The sequence below is a fragment of the Alligator mississippiensis genome, chromosome 14, assembly GCF_030867095.1.
Source record: "Alligator mississippiensis isolate rAllMis1 chromosome 14, rAllMis1, whole genome shotgun sequence".
Classification (NCBI taxonomy): domain Eukaryota; kingdom Metazoa; phylum Chordata; order Crocodylia; family Alligatoridae; genus Alligator; species Alligator mississippiensis.
The window spans coordinates 2,896,526-2,918,081 of record NC_081837.1 but is presented as its reverse complement, the minus strand read 5'-3'; the positions used below and the strand labels follow the sequence as shown (position 1 = coordinate 2,918,081).

General features: G+C 49.2%; 1 protein-coding gene across 5 annotated transcripts in view; it reads right to left on the bottom strand.

The window, feature by feature from the left end:
• Positions 1-5,093: 5,093 nt before the first annotated feature.
• The window catches only part of VPS53 (VPS53 subunit of GARP complex), a 73,470-nt gene continuing 57,007 nt past the window's right edge, over positions 5,094-21,556 (bottom strand). For all 5 annotated transcript variants that reach the window (XM_006277661.4, XM_006277662.4, XM_059717292.1 and 2 more), the window contains 5 exons: positions 20,862-21,010; positions 15,263-15,332; positions 10,017-10,154; positions 9,690-9,794; positions 5,094-9,366 (listed from right to left, as the gene is read on the bottom strand). In XM_006277661.4, coding sequence (XP_006277723.2) covers positions 9,196-9,366; positions 9,690-9,794; positions 10,017-10,154; positions 15,263-15,332; positions 20,862-21,010 — 633 coding nt within the window. In that variant the 3' untranslated portion in view covers positions 5,094-9,195. The remainder of the gene's footprint in view (positions 9,367-9,689; positions 9,795-10,016; positions 10,155-15,262; positions 15,333-20,861; positions 21,011-21,556) is intronic.

The following is a 21,556-nucleotide window of genomic DNA, read 5'->3' as shown; positions in this document are numbered from 1 at the left end:
AACCTTTGCTGGCAGCCAAGGCAAACACTTTGCTGTACAGTAAGACACAGTCTGGCCTAATGGGTCCAGCACAAGTGAACCCAAGCCCTGACAAAGAATTCCTCTGCTACCCCCAAATTAAAAGCAGAACCAAGCCTTCAGCCATAGGCGTCTGTGGTTTGCAGCTATGCTCGGCTGGGAACTCCGGATACTTCCTTGAGGAATTTACATTCCTTTGAAGAACTACTGCTAGGTTGTTTGTCTTCACAGCAAAAAATGTGCATGAAAAAAATAAAAAGGACATTAAAACCCTGATGGAAACCCTCATGGTTTGGGGGGGAAAAAAAAGCCCCAGGCAGGTGTTTAGCTGTTGCTTAAAATATGCCCAACAAAGGAGATTATGGTTCCTGAACAATGGGAAAGCTGATCACCTTTAACTTTGAAACCTTCTGGAAAAAGCCCCTGCTGAAATCAGAAGACCTAAAAGGCTCCTGGAGCAGTTTCCAGACTAATGCAATTATTATTTCAGAGCTGCTGCTGAGGTCCTGGGATCAGAAGAATTTCTGCTGATAATTTAGTTAGTGAAATTTGCTGGGTTGGGAGGGGGAAAAGGTCAATTTCCACCAGCAAGAAGTCAAGTCTCCGCTTACAGCCTACAGCCGGCTGGAACTGCAGAGACAGCACCGATTCATTTCACTTCCAACTAGAATAAGTGCAGTAGAGCTGGTTAAAGGCCAATGCCCCCATGAAGAGCTAACCTGAGACGAGACAGGAGCCCGCTGGCCTGCTCCTCTCTGTACATCACTCATTAGGCAGGAACTGAAAGCACCAGGAGCAATTTCAGGACATGGAGCAGGGCAGACTCTCCTGGCTTTTCTTCTGGAAACCGTGTCAATCAAATGCAAAGCCTAGTGTGATTACCACCCCCACACAGTTCACAGGGCACCCGTTTAACCAGGCACATGGCAGCAGTCCCAAATTAGTTCATGAGAACGGCTAGCCGCTCCACTGCAGAGACCTCAGGGTAAGCGAGAAGTAATAGATGCTCTGTCCGCTGTGGCGGAGCCGCCTGTTCCCCCCAAACCCTATTTGGGGGCACACACCAGGCAGCAGGGAGGGGATCCCAACACTGAGCCCATGGACCCAAGTCTGCTGGGGCTGGGCTTCAGGCCTTGCTCCTGGCCTCAGGAATGGCACAGACCATAGAGCCAGGCGCTGGGTGGGACACCCCTCTTAGCAGTGACCAGTGCTGGTTTTAGGGGCACTTGCCCAGGCCCCAGGCTATGGGCAGGAAGGCCAGCAGGTTAGGTTAAGTGGTGCAGACGTGCTTGGCCTCCAGCGTGTGGTAGGAGGCGGCCACGTCTTGGCCATGGTTGTGAGTCCATACCAGCCCCTGCCCCATCCGGTCAGCGGTGCCATCACCAAGTCTCCCCTGAAGGGCTGAGCCTTCCGGTTCCCAGGCACCCACAGCACAGTGCACTGAGCATGTGCCCGGGCTTGGCATAGTGCCTGAAAGCCCCTGGGCTCCTTGCTCCGACATACACTGAGCCAGACCTGCACTAGCCCCTGCCGAGCACTCACCACTGGCTGCTCCTGGGCTGGCCAGGTCCTGTCCAGGCCCCTCCTCTTGCGGTGCATGGGGCTCCTTTTCTGCTCTAGGAGTCTGCACTGTCCCAGAGCTGGGATGGTGCTGCTAGATCTCTTGTCAGGATCCCCCTGCCCGCAGCCCCCTCCTCTCAGCCACTGGAGTTCAGGCGGCACCCCCACCAGCACCCCAGGGTTTCTATTCTGCTGCAGTAAGCTGGAGAAGGAAGCATCTCCCAGCTCCAACCTACTTCTTGAGCAGTCCGTTTGCATAACACTGAGCAAAGTCGAGTTCAGCAGCTCTTCTTGCAGCCAGTCGGGAGACGTGCGCAGCCTCGTCGGTGAGTGCATCACACGTGCACTGAGCCATTCCATAATGCAGCAGCATTCGCAGTATGGACGGACCCTGGTTCATCCTCTATAAATAGGCAGGTGCCCAAAATGGCCAATCACAAGCTGTCCTGTGGCTCTGTTACAGGGAAAGGTGTTAAGACATCTTGCTTGAGCCCTCGCAGGGCAAGGTGGTCAGGCTCTCTGGAAGCCAGGCTCCTTTCCAGGGACTCAAAGTACTCAGTCACCTAAGAAAATCTTTGCCATTGTGTGTAAGCACCAGCTCGTTTGTGTCTATCAGCTACCACCCCTGCTATAAGTGTGAACCCATCTAATCAAGCCCCTTGTTCCACTGGGAAAGTTTCCACCCAGGTCCAGTTTCCACCCAGGCTGAGTTTAATCAGTCATCACACAATAGGCACATTCATGTCAGCACTGAAGAGAAATCAATGAAGGAGAAAAAGAATCAGAAACAATCTGTGTTATTTGATAACAACAGAAAATCATTTCCAAACAATGGGAAATTCCAGGCTCCCTGCCCCGGCAGAGTCTGCGAAACCATACGGCACTTGAATCACACTCGCAGTTGCACTTCAAAGCAGCTGAACCGAGCACGAGCTCCATAAGCATTTTTGCTGCCTTGCGGTTTGACTGCATCTCTACGAGCATCCCCTGAATGTTGCTTTGGTTACTAGAAGCCCTAATCTGTTTCCATGAACCTTCTGCTGCAGCCTTTGCAAACCGCAGAAGCCTTATGTTTCCCTGCTGTTGCAGGCTGCCTTTCTGATGATTTAAAGCCACTGCCTTAAGACAGCTGCGCTCCTCCTCTGGCACCAGGCAGCAACGGGGACTCTGGAGGGAAGCACACTTTCCCCTTGCAGTGGGATCTAGTTCCCCACAGAAACCCAGCAGCCTTTGTTCTGTTTGCTGCCAAAGTTGGCCCCTTCCTTCAGAGCGCTGAGACCCGAGCTGAGCACAGAGCCGGAGCCAGGAGCTGCTGTGTGCAAACAGTGGCTGTCCTAGGAGTACTCGGTGCAATGTATGCAGAGATTTGCTGAAGCGTCCGCTTCACGTGTTTCTGCTCTGAGCAGTATTTACTGCTCCTCTCATTAGGTCCCTCATTCTGAAGACTCCTACGTATCGGAGCCCACCAGCAAGGGCCATCTCAGGACAGGAAGAGACAGAACCACACTGGGAAAGGTTAAAAATGGGTCTCGCGTTGATTTGGCCAGACGGTAATCAGCACAAGTGAGATTCCCTAGCTGTGGCCAGATCAGACATAGCAGTAATAATAGTACCTAGGTCTTCTCTAGATCACTGCTAACAAACCAAGCACTAGAACAGTGAAAATGCGGTCTTAGGTTGCTTCCCTAGTTGGGGATAACTTGGCTTGCTATGAGAAAGCAGGCAAAGGTAGAAAATGGTGGTGATTATGATTACTGATAATGTTTTACAATGCGTTCTTTCATGAATAAGAGCCAAATGGCTTCAACAGCCGTTGTATTCATCACCCCCCCATTTAAAACCATCATTGAGGTCGCAAAGGTGAGCGCTGGCAGAGTTAGGAAATGCTAGCATTAAGGCTGCCTGTGGAAAAAAAGAGCATCTGATCATGTCATTAAAGTCGCTCTCATAATGCACAGAGAGAGGAAACCAAGTTGGATCTGAGCATTTAAGCTTGCCATCTGAAAGGTGCTTGTCTCATGCTAGTTTTTTGGCAAGGAACTTCTGACCTCTCTTCTGAAAAGGAAGCTGAATAAACAGGAATTGCAACATGCGACATCACCCTGACACCCCCACGGGTCATTGATGAGTCCAGCACACAAGGCCTCTGGTACTGGCACTGAGGAGGTGACTATCAGCAGCAACAGATCGACAGGCTCTGTCCAGCAGCTACTCCCCTGTTTTTGGCCCTGCCCAGGTACAGGGTGGAGGACAAGACTTCAGAGAAGACAGCTTCTGTCTGCTCTCCGTGCAGGTGTTCAAACCCAGACGCAGAGCAAGCAGAAGTCTGTGCAGCAGCCTTTGGAAGGAGAGCCCTGATCCGCTCTGGGTTGGATTGTGCCCATCGTGCAGATTGTTCAGGGAATTTAGCTGCTAAAATCCAAGAAGTCTCTTTTAAGCATGCGCAGAGGATTATAATGTGGGTGAATTTTCCTGGGGCCAGCAAAGGAATAGCCCTGACCTAGAGGCCACCGGCCGGCCAGTGATCTGGTCCCTGTTCCAAAACAGGAAGGCACAACAGCATTTCAAATAAAAGGCTGCCAGAATATTTAACATGAGCAAAACCATCTTGTTTTTCCCTCACCTGCCTCTTGGAAATGACTGGATGGTTTTGGTTGATTTTTTTTTAAATAAATGAATGAATGAATGAAAGAAAGAAAAAAAGAGAGGGGCGTGGGGGGGCTGAGGCCCAGCAGGGAAAAAATCAGCCCAAAGGCTTACAAGCTTGGCAAAGTTATCAGCAAATGGAAAGAGGGTTTTATAAAAAGAAGCATTGAACACCCTTAATAGGTGGTATAGCTAGCTCCACCTAAAGCACCACACACACACACACACACACACACTTACACTTACACACTTTTTGACACAACCCAAGTAAAAACATTTCAGCTCATTTTCTTAAGTACAGATTCAAGAGCCAACCATCTTATACAGCCAGCTGATAGCAACCCGGCTTCTACGGCCCCCTCCCCACCTACCCAGTGATTCACACATTATAACTCTGATAGTCCTGTTTGCCTCTGAGCTCAGCGAAAGAACTAGATCAGCATGCACATTTATTGCCTCCCCCTGATGTTCTTCTGCCTAACGGGTGGACGGAGGCAGGGCCAAAGGAAGGTTATATAGCAAAAGTAAATGAGTCACTAATTGTCAGTGCAAAATAAACAGCTCAATATGAAAATGCTCTCTATTGTATTCTGAAAGTCACCAGCTCTTCATTATCATCAAAGGAGACTTAAGCTCTCAGAGAAATTTTCCAGAAGTTAGAGCTGGGTCATTACAATTCATCATCCAATTACCAAAGAACACAGTTACTTTCCTGGACTGCCTCTCTATGGCCGGTGATGGAAGAATCCCACTGGCTTTGCTGCTACGAGTAGGAATGCCATCAGCAAAAGGTCACTTCTCTGGGGTCACAGAAATCTGGGAGGTGGGAAAGACGACGGGAAGGAAACACTGCCTGCTGAGCAAGGGAATAAAGGAGAAAAGCAAGGTTTATTATACAAGTTTACAAGGCCACATGTGTCTTACTATATCATCTGAGCCCTGACAAGAGGAATAAACACATCAGACAACAGTCCATGGAGAATGCATCCACTAAGACCGCGATATAATTTCTTCATGGTCAAAAACCCTCAGGACAAAAGCTGCAATGCGTGTGCGCGAGAGTGCAGAGGGTTTCAGCTTCCTGCCACAGAACCACTTCAACCCAATTTGCCCCATCAGCTGTTAAAAACCACATGCAAAACACAGCTATGAGTAATGTTTTAATTAGCTGTAGTGTCACGTTCTGACATACACACAGAAATTATTTCCCGGGCAGAAAGCATTTTGTACAGAAACGCATTTCCGTTATCTTCAGAACATGTGCAACTCAAGCATCTTGCGTTTCTGCTTCCCAAAGCACCCAGTGCGATAAATACACAAGAACAAAGGAAGAACATTTCAGATCAAAGTAGAAAAATGCAAGCACGGCTTTTACAAGGTACAGTTCAACCCACCCACAATCAGAACTTTTTTTTTGTTTTTTTTTAAGATTGGCTTTTCATTTGAACCTTTCTTTCTCTCCCCTGCTATCTTTACAACTTTGACATGCAGAGAATTAAACCGGAGTCTTCCAGAGAAAGAAATGCAAAAACCGTTTGCAGTTGGTCCCCAACCATTCACAAGAGATTCACAGAGCTGGCCACAACTACTGCTAATAGTCACTGCGAGGGAACAAATATCCTGAAACATGTTTTTAGTCCAGCAAGTAGGAACTGACCCGATGCACATCCCTTACGTCCATCTGTAATGGTCACTGCATTTGGCGGTCTCTCATAAATTAATACCTTGCCCTGCAAACGCCCCTCGGGGTTATCTGTTCTTCAGGAAGGGCTGGCTATAAATGGGAGGCACATTCACATCCTCCTTTCTTGGGCTGCCTTTTGTCAACTGCTCTGTTCCAAGTGAATGGACAGCTCCCTGGGAAGATGAGCTAGAACACAAGAAAAGGCACCTTGGGGCAATGCCGCGAACCAGCAATGCTGCCCGAGGCGGTTCAGACGTTCGTGTAACCAGGGCCCGCTGTCACCCCTCTTTGCCATGTTTCCAAAAAATGGTACAGCAGTGTGGGAGCCCTACTGTAGACAGCCACTTGTCTAAGCCAGGGCTCCCAGCACACCCGACCCAGAGCCATCCGGGTGGGACGATTCTACAGAGGTTTCTTAGTGTTAACGATTTTCATGCACGCATCCCAGTGCTGCACACATCATGTAAGCGTCAGATCTTAGGTCAGCAGTAGTGATCAGAGTGACCAGCAAGGGCATGTAACCACTAGCTGACTAACTCTATCTTCTGTAAGCTTTTACAAGCAGAACAAAGACTGATGTATTCATCTTGCAAAATCACCACCAACCTGGGTACAAAATGGACTCTCCCACCCCCGCCTTGTTGGTAAGGGAAGTCTGGGGGATAAGTGGGGGTAAGGGTACCTGGGGAAGGGATTGGGTGCTTGTTTCTGATTTGCAACCTGAATCATCCCAGGTGCCTGAGCTTTCTGAAGCTACCGAGCAGCCACCCTCTGAAGCCAGGTCCATGTTATCCCCCAAGCAGAGGACCCAAAAATGTCAGTTTTCTTTCCTTTAAAGCAGAGATTGAGATTTTATCTGCTAATTAAATGAAGCGGCCAAAGTTCCTTTTCTGACAGAGCTATTCCAAGCTGGCGTGCAATCAAAGGGGAGCGACACTTCCCAAGTCCAAAAGGAAATGAAGGACAATTATGGAACCTTTTCCAAGTCCTCGCATCAAACTGAGAACCGTGCTCCAGAAAACCTTGCAAAGCCTACACAAGGAAGAAGTGCCTCCAGCACAGCGCACCCATGTATACCAGCTGCTGAGACCAAAGGAATGCCAGCAGTTTGCTCCCCTGTAGGGTGCAAGTGCACAGGACGAAGGAAGCACGGCAGGTCTGGAGCAGACATATCACATCTGTTCAGTGCTTGAGCGTTAGTGAAAGGTTTCAGCGATGAGATGAGGAGTGCTAGTGCTCGGTGACGAGAACGGCTGGCTTCAGGTAGGGGCCCAGCAAACAGGTCCGCAGAAAAGAAACCCAAAAGTGCAGACGGTGGCAAACAATGGTCAGAGCGAATGACTAGAAGCAGGTGCAGCTGGACGCCAAACTGCAGCTCAGCTTTAGGTCACTGGCTGGCTCTTTCAGCAGATCACTTGCTTAATTAGTGCAGAACCCAGACACCCCCCCCTATTAACTGCTTTTGCTCTCCCAGTCAACATCAGCAAGCCCTCAGCAGCTGGCACAGACACCAGACCCATCCCTGGGCCAGCCACGGATCCCCCACCTCTGTGCACGTGGGAGAAATGGGGAGGGGCGGGACACAACAAGAAGATGGCCAGGAAGCCCGGCATTAGGCCAGATTTTCAGCCTTAAAAGCAAAACTTCTCAGAAGGGGAAGAGGGATGAAGTGTGACGGTGCAAGGGGGAATGTGAGTTTCACTGAGACTTTGCGGGTTTGTATGAGCAAAGTTCAGTTAAAATGAACCCGTGCTTGATCTGGAGTGCGTGCCCCTCATGCCCCTGCCTCAGGTGAGCTCTATGCCCTTGAACTGCAGCTGTGAACACTGAAAGCCTGTCTGTACAGCAGCCCCCACAGCAGTACTGCCACAAAGAGAAACCCAAGTGTGCCACGGAGTGCGACTCTCCCGAGGCAGCCGCCAGCCAGCTGCAGCAACCACCCATCCCACCGGACAGAGGGAAAATGGATTACAGCCAGGAAGGTGCACAAGGATTCTTTGGCCATGGAAATCCATGTGGTCTTGTCACATCAGCTCAGCTGGGAAACGCCTTTAGGGTGACAAGAAAAAGGCACAGGGGAGGTTAGGGAGAGATCCAGGGGCAGTAACAACGTGACTGGGTCTCTCGCTTATGGATCCCCTGAAAAGTAGAGCAGTTCTTCCCTGCTAATGTTTTGGCCTTGTGCTCCACCCACCTGCCCGCTCCCTCTGAGATCAGCTAGTGCTCTGACTCCAAAAGTTGCTGAAAAACAGCCTGGGCTTGGATATTTAGAGTCTAATCCTCCTCTCCCTTAGGCTGGCCCCAATCCAACAGCCTGCTCTGTCCAGTTACGGCAGGGCTAGCATTAGGAGCGGGGCCCTTCCGGTTTAAATCTGGAGAGCGAGCTCCACCCTGCCAACAAACCCTGGCAGCGGCAGGCTTCTAATTACAACTCCCATTTCTAGTAGCTCTCCCTGCAGGGCAGCGACGGCGCCAAGGGAGCACACCCACAGCCTGGAATGAAACAGGCGGCCAAGAGCACGGGAAGACGGTTCTGCCGGACAGTTGGCTTGTTCCAGCCCTTAGTGGGGGAAGGAGACAGGTACAGCGTGGGAATTCCCAGAAGGGAGAGCGGAGGAGCCCTGCATGCAGGAGACAACAAGAAGCTGCAGATGGAGAACTTGGCCTCAAAGCTGCAGCAGAGACTGCTGGCATGTTCACTGTAAACTGGCTCGAGCCTTGCTCCCCAGGGAGGAGGATCCTCCTCGCTAGTTTATGCCCTGTGCCAGCCCTCAGATCACAAGAGGGGCACGTGGGCATCTCGCTTCAGGTTCAGTTAAGTTGCAGATGCCAGAATCCCAGCTGTTAGGGGCATCTCTGCATCTTGCTTTTCAATAAACAAGCAGCTGCATGCTAGGGAGCAAGAGGTGTCCTGACATTTTCAGGATAGAGTCAAACAGGCCATGGGGGAAGGTCTAAGTGGGAACTGCAGCTTGATGCTGGAGGAGTGGCCAAACCCTGGGGGGTAGGGCAGATGATCCACTCCAACTGTATCCTACCCTCCAGGCTCTGCCACGGTCTCTGATTGTGAGCTACGAATGCTCCAGGTTGAGCAGGTGAATCTGCCCACCGTCCCCAGTGTCACTCACTCCACCCTGCTTCACGCCGCCTTTCCACCCCCAGCTGCATGGAGCCAACCAACCGAACTTCTACGTTTCGGCAATGTAGTGTAAGACAAGGGGAGGCCTGAGGCGCTGTGCAGGGGACAGAAAGCAGCCGCAGGGCCAACAGATGCTTCCTCCACTGGCCTACAGTCTCTTCTTGATGAGCTTCTCCAGCTTCCGTATGCGGGAGGACTCCTGCTCAGGCGTCGGTGCTGTCAGAGAGATGGAGCTGGGGTTCTCCATCCCCGAGGGAGGGGCGGGGAGCCTCTGGCGGAACAGCTCCAGCATGCTGCTCTGCTCGCTTCTCTTTAGGCCCTATGAAAAAGCAGAAAAGCAAAGCACAATTAAGATGTGCCCAAAGCCTTACCGAGCCTGGAGAGCAGGTGCCTGGGTGGAGCTACTGGGAATCCAGCTTCTCATCTCAGCCTGGTCCTGACCCAGGCAGGATGCAGCCACCTGGAACCCCAGGCTGAACTGCAGCTCTGTAGGGGGCATGGGGGGGGAGAGGCGTTAACTTCCAGAGGTGGGAGAATGCACTTCCTCTGTAAATCGCTTCCCCCTCAAGCCTCTTTCAAAGCCTGCAGTCTTCATCTGAAGGGGCTGCCCAGGCGCTCGGGATTAGCTGGAGGGGTTCTGACCTTCATGTCCAGTATCTTCTGGAACGTGTCTGTGCTGCAGTCGGCGAGGAGCTTGATGTAATTGTCAACAAACACGACCGGGGGCTCGTGGGGCGCCATGACCACCTGCAGGAAGAGGGGCACAAGACACAGGAAGGAGACGAACATTAATCCAGCACGGTGCAACCCAAGGGGGCTCAGCACCCTGGCAGCACAAGCGGTGCCCAATCCCTTGAGAAATCCCAGCCTGTTGTGTGCCCTGGGCTCTCTGCAAGGTCGGTTTCCAAAGAGAGAGCCCCTTGCAATGCCAGCCGGCATGTCTAGGTCAGGAATCTTGAGCAGAGTTACCTTCAGGATCATCTCTGCCCGAGTCATGCCCTTCACGACGATCTTGGTGTAGCTGGCAGGTGCTTTCCTCACCACTTGGGACCCGATGGAAGGCAGATCCAAGAGGACCATCTTCAGAGAGTGAGTATCCAGCAGGAGCTGTAACAGTTGACCGCTCCGTTACACACAGTTCTCATAGACAACGGCCCCTCAGCTCCTGGATGTGCAAGTTCAACTCTTTACACCCCGTGACAATTGGGGCACTGACATCACTGACAGCATGGGAAGAATGAATTAACGCCACGGCAACTTAAAGGACCAGATCCCCACCATGGGTGAATATCAGCATAGCTCCATTGACTGCAATGGGGCTACTGGAATTTACCCCATCTGGGTACCTGGCTCATGTTACCTGGATTTCCCCATTCCCTCAGTGCACATGCAGGAACATCATCTGCTGTTTGTAAGCTAAGGAGATATGAAGCTGCAATGCTAACAAGTTCCTACGGTCACTTCAACACCTTGCTTCCTTTGCCTGCCGACCTGCTGTTCTACCAAGCGCTTGGCATTTATTCACCCACTTGCTGACTGTCTTCTTCACATAACTAATAAATCTACAGCACAGTAAATGCGCTGACAGCTCCCTGCTCCCGCTGCACTGCATTTACAAACCGTTAGGATAAAGGATCCAGTGCATATTGACTTTCACTAAACCAGCACCTCCAAATGCTTGGCAGCTGGGGAGAGGAAGTCTTGGCAAGTGCTCTACGGCCCCAAACGCTGTAGCTTTCGGTACTGCGCCAGTTCAGATGTAAAACGCAGGAGAGAGACTATCTAGGCAGAAGCCTGAATAATCCAGGCTGCATGGTGCTTCCACCAAAGCAGAGCATGATCTGCTTTTACAGTGCTGGGCAGGAAGAACTGTTAGGCTATCCAGACCCACAGCACGTTTCCTGCAGAGGGGCTCTCCTGGAGCCAGGTGGCCGCCTGCTCTCCCCAGGGGCTACATAACATTACTAGCACTGTAAAAACCCCTATAACCGCCAGATCGAATGGCATTAACATTTGTGCTACAGAACAAGGACCACGTGGACTTTTCTAATATATTAAGGAACACAGCTCTTGAGCAAAAAATGAGGGGTAGGGCAGTGCATGGAAGTTCAAATCTGGACTGGGTTAACAGCGACAGACTATCAGGACTCCACGATGGCTGTTTCGAGGCTTGCACCAGATGAACTGATGATATCAGGTCAGTCGCCTGCAGACAGGATTTCTAACACAAACCCTGTGCCAGCGCCTGGATTCTAGCGTAGCTTTTATTAAATAGCAGGTGAGAAAAGCAGTTTCCAAAAGCAGCAGGGCAGTGAAAAGCAATGTGGCTGCACTAATCATTGCACAGAGGGTCAAACTTACAAAGGTATTTTGTCACCAAAGGACGCAGACAGGCAATGAGTGGGCTTTTCAGAAAACCCAAGGTGGGTGTCAGGAACCTAATGCATTCAGGTGCCTTTGCAAATCCCAGGGGCCATTTCACTGCATCTAAATACCCGATCAACCTGGCCGAGAGAACAAGCCTCACTTGAAATGAAAGAGATTCGAAGGGGATGGAAGATGAACAAAAACCTGTACTGCCTCATGCTGCTGTTTGCTTCGGATGCTGCTACCAGAGGGCTGAAAGGTTGCACATTATTTCAACGCACCAACAACCAAGTCCTTTACTAAAAAACACAAATTCACTGCTGGCAATGGGTTGATCACTTTAGTCTCCTGGTTATTCTGACAAGATCCAGTAACTGCCTTAAGTCTCTGATAAGGCTTATTGTACAACTAGGGCCGTTTGCTTTCTATTAGGAAACAGCGGGAGAATTTTAGACAAATGCAGGAGTTTTTTTGTCTCTAAGATCCAGTTTCCTTTCATGGCAGCCTGCTGCTCAGAGACTTATTCTCCCCTTCCTTGGCAACAGGCACCTTCTAGGGCACCAGTCAGAAGTTTACTGTTCTGCTGCTCAGGACGATCCTGCCTTTCCATCAGAGGCAGCCTGCAGCGAGACAGCTGTATCCACAGCAGACAGCTGAAGGCCCATCTCCCCCAGCCACATCTTCAAACAAAGAGCCGCGCTGTCCAAGTCATGAGACAGGTGAATGGTGAGCGACAGACCTGACAGCTGCCCCCAGAACGTAAAGGTAATGAGAGCCCGCTGCTCTGCCCAGACGCGTGCATCGCCTGACACGAGGGTATCCGTCAAAAGGTCATTCTTTCAATGGAAAAGCATCAATCGAGTCCCAGGGAGTACGACACCACTTCTTCCTTCAGGTCATGTCTTGCTGTCTGCTGCTTGATGGGAGACAAGAAAGAAGGCCTCGTAGCTGGGAGTTCAGAGCTCCAGGCCCAAACTCTTGGCAAAGCTACAAGGAGATCTTTGATGAGACCTCTTCTAAAGCGCAGTGCCTCCTGCCGGATCTGGGATGCCCTGGCACATCCTAGCAGAAACCCGACTCTGCTTAGCATGAGATCAGTCACATCCGAGCTCACAGATGTCTGAGGCTCAGCATTTTTCATTATAAGACTGGCACGGAGCTGGGTTAAGAACTCATGCAAAGCGATTTGATCTTGGCTATAGCTTAGCACAAAAATCTCAGCCTTAAAGCAATGTTGATTTTTTACATGTTTTTAAAAGGAGAAAACCAACCCAGACACTTATTAGTTTTCAAAGCAGGTGGATTGAACCTAATGCCAAGAATTAAAAAATAAAAGGAAGGATAACTGAGCTGGATCGCCTCTGTCTTGGGTGTCCGAAGGGACGCACTGTAACTGGGCCAAGTTTTGAGAGAGGGTGTCCAGCACTGTCTGAAAACGAGGACATCCAAGAATCACTTCTTTCTGAAAAGCTGAACCTAAAGCATTATTTCTCTCTTGCATTCTTCTTCCCATGCTTGATTTCTTGACTTTCCTCATTACTCCAGACTTTTTCTCTAAGTCTCAATCCCCAGCACGTTTTATTCCTCTTCCAGACTCTCCCCAGTCAGTCCTCCTTGTCCACTCCTGGCTGTGTTAGTCTCCCTCAGGCCACTAGGCCAGATCAAAAAGCTGAGACCCATCCGGAGCAGAGCGCATACAAGCCTGGTGGGCTCAGCTTCGCTGCCAAACGCCTACAGAAATCCCCCAAGACAGTGCTGTAGAAGACCACAAATGGAGCCCTGGGGAACTACATAACTTAGCCCCAAGGCTCTAGGAAGGGTGCCAACCTATTCTGTTCAAAATGCATGCATAATAGGCCCTGCACCGCTCCAAATCCAGCCGAGGTCTCCTACAGCAATCTACACTTCTGCGCAACACTTCCTTCCCTAAACTTTCTACAGACAAACACACACACAAGGTTTCCATAACCCACCTTCTACAAAGCTGTTCAAACAAACCATGAGCTGGGAAACAAATTAGTAAAGGCAAAAATGTCAGCTGTTTCTTATGCTTCCACCCTTCATTAAGCATTCTCTGGTAATTACACCTCACCACTGCAACGTGTCCATCAGCAACTGATCTCATGCCTCTGGAGTGCCCAGGCTCAAAGGGGGATGTTTTGGCTATAATTTGGAAGTTAAAAGACTGAGCTCTACATTAGCTGAGCATCATTTGGAGGGTGTGCAGCGCTGTCTGGTAGCACTGAAACTCTACCATGTCTCACGCAGGACATGGGCTCCGTCCCTGACAAGTTTCAAAAGTTACAGCTCCTCCGGCAGCACGTGTGCTCCAGGACCAGCTCCCTGGAAGATTATGGAGATGCTGGAAAGGCTGTTAGAAGAGCAGCCTCCTTTCTTCGAACACAAGCACAGCTGTCAAGAACTGTACTTGGTACCGCCAACATACCTGTAGCTCTGAAAAGAGGTTAAAAACAAACCTGATTTCCAAAAGCTGGTTCTACTTCCTCTCTTACAAGGTCACACTTTGTTTTCCCAGCTATGTGCCCAACCATGTTACAAAAGAGTCCTCCTTTTTCTACAGGACACCAGTTTAGAAACCTGTAAGAGTTCTGCCATTTAGTAATAGAAGAAGCTAAGACAGCAAGTCACTAGTAGATGTTCACATGGTTATAAAGCTCCTAGCACCGTCGCAAAGCAGCAGCCGCATGAAAATGCAACATTCCTAACCAACCAGCTTCACGGCTGGATGGCCATGAACATGCCTGGGGATTAGGAACAATATTAACTGCTAAGAACACTATGGATATTGACTGATTACTGCGCGCTGGGAAGCAGGGGAAATTAATCAGAGCTGAGAGGTGAGCTTTGTGAAGGAGGAAATTTCAGTCCCCGATCAGAATTTCTGCCATTAAGACAGCAACGACTACAGCCAAACTTTAATTTCCAGGTTGACAAACCAATGTGCACTGGCTCCTCTCTAGACTATTTACTATGCAAATGGATTCTCCTTCCCATTGTGGCTGCTCTTAAGCTGTGCTGGGGTTTTTAATGACTGGAGTTTGCAAAAGCCACAGCAGTCAACTGATATTTATGGTGGAATTGCTGCCTTGCAGAGAGCGCATTCGGCAGCCACCCCTCCTTCAGGAACAGATGTTTATATGAACTGTGGATGAACCTCCCCATTGCCCAGGACCCCCTGCACCCCTCACACACTGGGCTGGACTTTGAGGGGAGTGGGGGAAGCGCATGTACGATACTGTCACCCAGCAAGGCCTCTGCGTCAGCAGAGAAGGCACTGGCATGCGTTTGCACCACAGCAAGGAGTGGCACAGGAAGCAGTGACACAGGTCAGGGCCAGATCCCAGCCAGGAGGATGATTTCAGTTTTCACGCACTCTTTGCACAAGAGCCTTTGCCACAAACAGCAAGGACTTGTCAGGAACATTTCACACCTGAGAAGTTCTGGGGGCTGTATGAGCACTTCCATCTCGTTCTACCCTCTGGGATAGGGACCACCTGCTTTATTACCCGCACTGATCTAATGAGGTGCCTACAGGAGGAACTGACTGGCAGAGCTCAGAAGAGGAATTCAGGCCTCCTGGGGTCCTCATGCAGGAGGTACAGGGAAGTGCTCCAGGCCATACAACAAGGTGCAGCAAAGGTGGGAACAAAGCCAAGAGCCTGGGATGCTCCCATCATCTAACTGCTACCTGGAACTTACAATGCAATTCAGATAAAACAGAACAAGCCCTGCCTCTCCTCAGCAACCTCGTGACCTCTATATAACACCCTTCTTAGTCCCCTTGGACATGGAGATCTCTACAACAGGATGCAATGAGTTTCTCTCACCTGTTCTGCTCCCACCATGCTAATTGGTTTGCACTTGAATAGGTGGTTGATGAACTTGGGAATGAAGGAGCTGCAAAGAAGAGATGCAAAGTTACGCATTTTGATTTCAATACTCACAAGTCACACGATAGCGTATGCTAACACTGTGCAAATGGAATCGGCATGGTCTTCCCTAAGTGCAAAGGTATGCAGTTCTCTGATGGACTGCAGGCCCATTGTGCAGGTTAAACAAACCACAAATAGAGAAACGGGTCAAGCAGAGTTCTTTTCCTTGAACCGTGCTGACCTGAAAGGTAATGGGGAATCATGTACATAAATGCTTCTCTGTAAAAAAAATGCAGTACGATATTACACTGTGAATTCAAGCACACAAGCTATCACAAACCATCAGGTAGCAACACGTTAGGGTTATACCTGTTCACAGAAGGGAAATACAGCATCTTGATGACAACAGGAACCTATTCTATAAAGGATATTTAGATATTAAGACCTTGTGGCATGAGTTTGCGGTCCTGAGTCCAGGTTCTTATCGTGCAAGATCCTGTATGTTCATGAAGTTGGAAAGTCCTTATCCTAAGGAGCTTACAGTCGGAACAGGTAAGAAGGAGGGCTGGGGAGAACAAGCGTCACTGCCTCTCTCTCACAACCAAGGATCTGAATCCAGCGAGGTTAAGTGAGATGCCACACTAAAAACTGAGTCCTTGGGCACTGCCTGAACATGAGACCACCCTCCTCTATACAACACAGAATAGTGATTTACTGGTTTCAAGAATCTTTTTCACTTTGATTTTAGGTTTTGATTACTGATTTCCTTTTAACATGGAAAGAGATGCCCCCACCCCATGGAGAAAAGCCTTATGTTTACTTACAAATGATGTCCCACAAATGGCACCCTGGAAGCTATGTGAGACCTTGGTGTACCGAAAATAAAAACACACTCAAAAGGCACCCCGAGCGCACGTTTCAGATGTGTATGCATCTCTGAATTTCACGTGCTGAAAACAAAAGACTTGGGTGTGAAGAAACAGCCGTGCTCACCATCCCGGCACCACCACCACTGAGAAGACCCTATTGCCCTGCCAGAGAAACAGAAAGGGGCCCAAGCACTCAGGTAACTTCAGATTCCTCCTACCCACCTGCAATACTAAACCCCAGCACCAGATGCATTCAGAAGTGCAGCAGGCGGTGAATGGCCAGCTCATGTATTGTGAATGTATCTACCTGGAACTTAAAGGGCTGCTGGTCAGGACCGTATCAACAATACCCTGGTTTTCTTCTTGTTGGTTCATTTCTAACTTATGTTGCTTCCTCCATGTGGCCCCTGTTTAGCTGAATGTCTGCACAGCTCAGTGTCCAGTCCCACATCTGTGACTGCGTGGCACACTTAGACTGTAATGGCTCAGCCCTGGATGTTTTTTTTTAGTTAGTCTGTTTTCTGTCCTCCACATAAGGCTCTACTTACGGCAGTGATTTGAATTCAGTTTGGTTTCCCCTTTGCATATGTCAAGCTGGTAGTTTCCTTCCTGCAAAACAAGAAGCCTGGGCAGCATCTGGCTTGTCCTGCCACCTGTCATTTCAGCCAGGCCGTTCACTTTTGCTCAGACTTGCACAAGAATGACACACAGCATTTGTAGCGCGTGCACACAAAGCTGCTTTGAATGAAAGAGGGCTCTATGAAAGAGGGCTCAAAGGAAGGAGTTCTTCAAGTGAAGGCTTCTCCCTTCCCTGTCTTCGGGCTATGACCTCTCTCAGCAAACAATCTTTTACCTAGTGAGGAGCCTCGTTGGGGAACAATTTAAAACCATTACCAAAAGCAAGCAACTGGACTGCCCTCAAATGGTTTTCAATTTGGCCACATGAGAAAACTATCCTTGGCAACAAAGAATAAATCATGGGAGGCAAGCAAACGCCTCAGGGAAGCATTAAAGCTGAAATGAAAGCTATCGGGCTGAGAAGACCATTTTTCAGGTGTATAAATAAATCCCAGAGGGCAATTAAAGAGAGCGCCAAGACCAGCTGGAGTTGACGTGATCGTATAAAACAGACAGTCAGTAGCAGCTCTGGATGTGGCAGCTCTCTGCAAATGGAAGAGTGAGAGAGATTAACCGTACTTTTGATCTTACATGGAGGTCCAGGCCTTGCTTCCTGGGATTAATGCTCCCACGTTGTGGGTGGGAGACAGTAGTGACGTTTCCCTCTGCAGGGTTTCAGAGAGGGGCTGGGGCTCAGAGGGGACTGAAGTGATCCCCCTTTTAGCCAGCAATAGTGGGGGTTTGTTTTACATGAAACAAAAGGGAAGGCCTCACAGGACGGCCACACACAATCAAGGCAGGAGGGCAAAGGGAGTGACCTTTGCATCCTAGGACACAGCTTGTTTTATGCCCTCTCTTATTGGAAACAGCTTCCCATTCCCAGCAGAGAGAACGAGATGAGCTGCGTGAGCCAAAGGGGGTGCTGATGCTTCTTCTGCAAGACGGCTGGTTCAGGGCGTCAAGAGCAGCAGCACCCGAACAAGTCGTTCCAGCTCTCCAAAGGCTTGGGTCTACACAGCCCAAGTCCTAAGGTCAGCCCCAACTCCTGGATCTCCTCTAGCACACGACTCTCATCCTTCACTGAAGACTGCCTGTTCTCTGCGTGGGTTATGCACACTGAAGTTTCAGCCCAGCCCCTTCGTAGTCTGAGCTGTAAAATCCCATCCAGACCCTCCACACAAGCAGACTAGTCCCATGGGCATCAATGAAGCAAAGCAAGACAGATTAGGAGCCTAAAAGATGGAAATCACAGTACTTGAAAGGCGCCTATCCAAAAGGAGCTGGCTTTGCCAAGCCTGTGCTTTGCTAATCCTTTGCACTGATGTTGCATTAAACAATACCTCATTAAGCAGGACAGACAGATGCAACCAGAGTAGTTCTGTCTTAAGGGAGATGAACTACAGATCACTGTTCAAAGCATCCTGAGTCACTGGCAATACAGAATCACTTACTTTCCCCAACCCCTGTGAAGTTCAGATCAGGTCTTTACTCTGAATCTCAGCGTCCTTTGAAATAGTTCTGCTAAGAGCCTGCCCCACAGCCTACCCAAGTCATTGGAAAAACTCCCACTCCAGTTACCCCTGCTCTACTCTGGACGGGTAACCTGGAGCTTCTGAGGGTGCGAGAGAGGGAAGACTATTTTTAAAACCCCACAGTGCACCACAGCTTCTTTTACTTTGTTCTTTAGTCCTAATCCTCTGGTGATCTCAGGATAGTAAGTTATGCAACACCCACCCTGGCCTCCCTGTTGTATTTTGCATCTAAAGAGGGAAAAAAATGAGACATAATACAACTATAAGACCAGGGACTTTAGTGCTGCTCTTCTTGCAGGCTACAATTCAAGTGCATTTCTACTCCCTTCTCCTTGTGGGCGGGGGAGAAGGGGGAAGGCAGGCAAGGTTACATCTTGCTCAGAAAGCACATACATTAAGAGACTGATCTCGTTTCTGAGGGCAAACTCTCTTCCTCCACATTCAGTTCACATCCCTGGGTTTTAAGTTTTGTGACATGAGAAGTCTTCCCTCCTTGTGGTCCCGTAACTCAACACCAGGCCTTGGTACAAGTTGATGAGATGGAAGAGGAAGCTGGTGGCGCAAAGATACAGACACCAACATGCGACATAACTGCGCTGCGTACAGGTCCACGGGCCTTAGTGCTGCGGAGCTCAAGAAAAGTAAAGAGAGACCAGACCAGCCTGTAACGCCAGTACTCTCTGGACACGGGCCCCAGGCACACATCAAGATGTCATGCAGGGTGCCACTTATACACCTCTTTATATCCAGGCTTTACAGAAAGATTTCAAATACAGACTGGCAAACCCTCTCCATCCCGGGCACTCCAGGAACTGAATTTCCCCTCTCACAGATCCATCGGCCACTCATTTCTAAAGGACTCTCTGTACTTCTGCGGGCTCTGGATCTCACTCACAGTTGTGGTAAGAAGTCTTTAAAGTGAATCTCACTTTCTACAGGTTTCTACGGTCTACCCCACAACAATCTTTGATCCAGTGCCTCATTTCAGTGCAGACTTTGGCTTGTCCTAGATGGGAGAGCTGGGGGCTTTTCTGTACAATCAACCTGGTATGTGCTTAGCAATAAAGTTAGAAGGGAGTCAACTAAACTGGGGTATTAGGACCGTGCTTGCGAACAGCTGAGTAAATAGATTTTTTATTTATCACCATGCTAACAATATAAAATTAAAGTGTAACCATATAGAAGGCTTAAACAATAAATTTGTCCTGAGACAGCATTTCAAACAGTGATTATAGAGGGTGTCATAGCATGATTTATCAGTAACTGCTCCTTAATGCAAAATAATAAGTGCCCAGAGACTGAAGAGGGAACATAATTCCCAGGCCATTCGTCCTGCTGCTGAAGCTAATGGCTCTCCAGAGATCTCACTACCTCCTTTCCTGCTAAAGTACTCATAGAAACTGAAGCTTTGGATGGAAAACCCACACAATAATGGCAATGCCATACAATGTGCTTCGCAGGGATATGCTTATTATGAACAACAGAACAGGGAAGTAGTGTTAAGAGTGCAGGGTTTCTCACCAAACTGTCTGCTGGGCTGGCTGTGCAGAGCTCTGAGGGTGGCAGCTCTAACTCCCAGGGACTTCCAATAGCTTTCCCCTTACCCCCAGTCACCACCTGGTAGGATTCAGACAGATGTAGGCAAATAAAAAGGGAGCTTAAAAGAAACTATACATCTCTCCATCAAATCAGATATTGCTTTAGGAGTCAGGACTCTAAAAGAACCATGCAATAAGTCTTTAAAGTTGAGATTTCCAAGGGACCCGAGAGCCGAGGACTCGACTCCAGCTGGTGGGCAATGGAAAGCGGGCACTTAATTCCAGCATCTCTGCCGGGCCCTCTCAGCCCCCCAGTCACTCCTGCCCTGTCAAGCACTAAGTGACACACCAGGACGTGGGTCAGTGTGCCCACTCCACAACAACTTTAATGTTCGTTTCCATTCTTAATGGCTCTTTTTGCACAACCGACCGCTCTGTCTTCGCCCTTGTAGGTCTGTTTCTTGTTACATGCACCCCCTCTCAGTGCACAGATTACTTCAAAGGTGTGTTGTTATAAGAGGAATGATGGTAATGAGGTTTCATACATAACCTCACAGCCAGGGTAAGATGTTTCCCATAACTATGCTGAGTTATTTTATTAAATACTTAAATGCAGTCTGTCAGTCTCTCCTATATCAGGACTTCCCATTCATCTGCATGGGACTGATTTTCCTATGAATGCCCAAACAAAAACCTTCACTACTTAGGAAGTGGTTCTCCAGTGTTCATCAAAAAGGTTGATAGGGTGGTCAAGGCATGTAAGAAGGAACTTATCAAAACAAATGACTAAGGCAAATGTGTTTCAGTAGGAAACTCAAGATGTGGAAGGGAAGCATCTTTCAATCTCATGACAACTCCCTCACACTCCTCCCAGACTTGTGGAGGGCTGGACTCAGAGAGCCAAGAGCCACTGATGTAAAGTGCTAGAAGACAAGTATGTCATGACATAGGAGCTGGCTAACGGGACCGAGAATGCCGAGGTAGGACAGGGACTTACTTTGCAAATTTAATGCAGAACTGGGTGAAGTACTTTCTTGTGGATGCCAGGTTGTCACGGATGATGGGGACGTTCTGCTTAATGTGAAGAATAACCGAAGTGACGTATGGACTCTGGTCACCAACATGTTCCACGTTCTGCCACTGCATCTGCAGGAGGACGACAAACCAAAGGGTGCTTGAACTCACCAGGCTTTAAACCATAAGGAAACACAAAGCACACTGCAGTAAGTGCCCACACTTGGACATCCACCCTTTGGAGATCCGTAGAGTCCACCATGAATTGCCCTCTAAGCACAGCTGCCTCATCAGCCCAGAATGAAACCCTCAAAGCACTCCAGCTTTTCCTCGCAAAATTGCACATCTGCTTTATCTCAAAAGCACAGACTCCCTGGAGCGACAAGAGAAGGTGTGAAGTAACAGAGCCCCTAGACTGACCCCACTGTATCCAGATACAGAGTTGAGGTGGTCATGTGAGCTGTGGGTGCGTAGAGCAGCCTGCTGGAAAATTTCTTGTCGGCAGCTCCGGGTTCCCTCAGAGGAAGCCTCCCCACAAGTCCTGATTACACTGTTGTCATTTGAGAAAATAACTGCCCAGCGTTTACCCAATTCTTACCTACAAATCTGCTTTATTCTGTAACGCTTCTGCTTTTAATCTTACTAAAGGCACTTTGGTCCAAGCAGCTTTCCAGATTC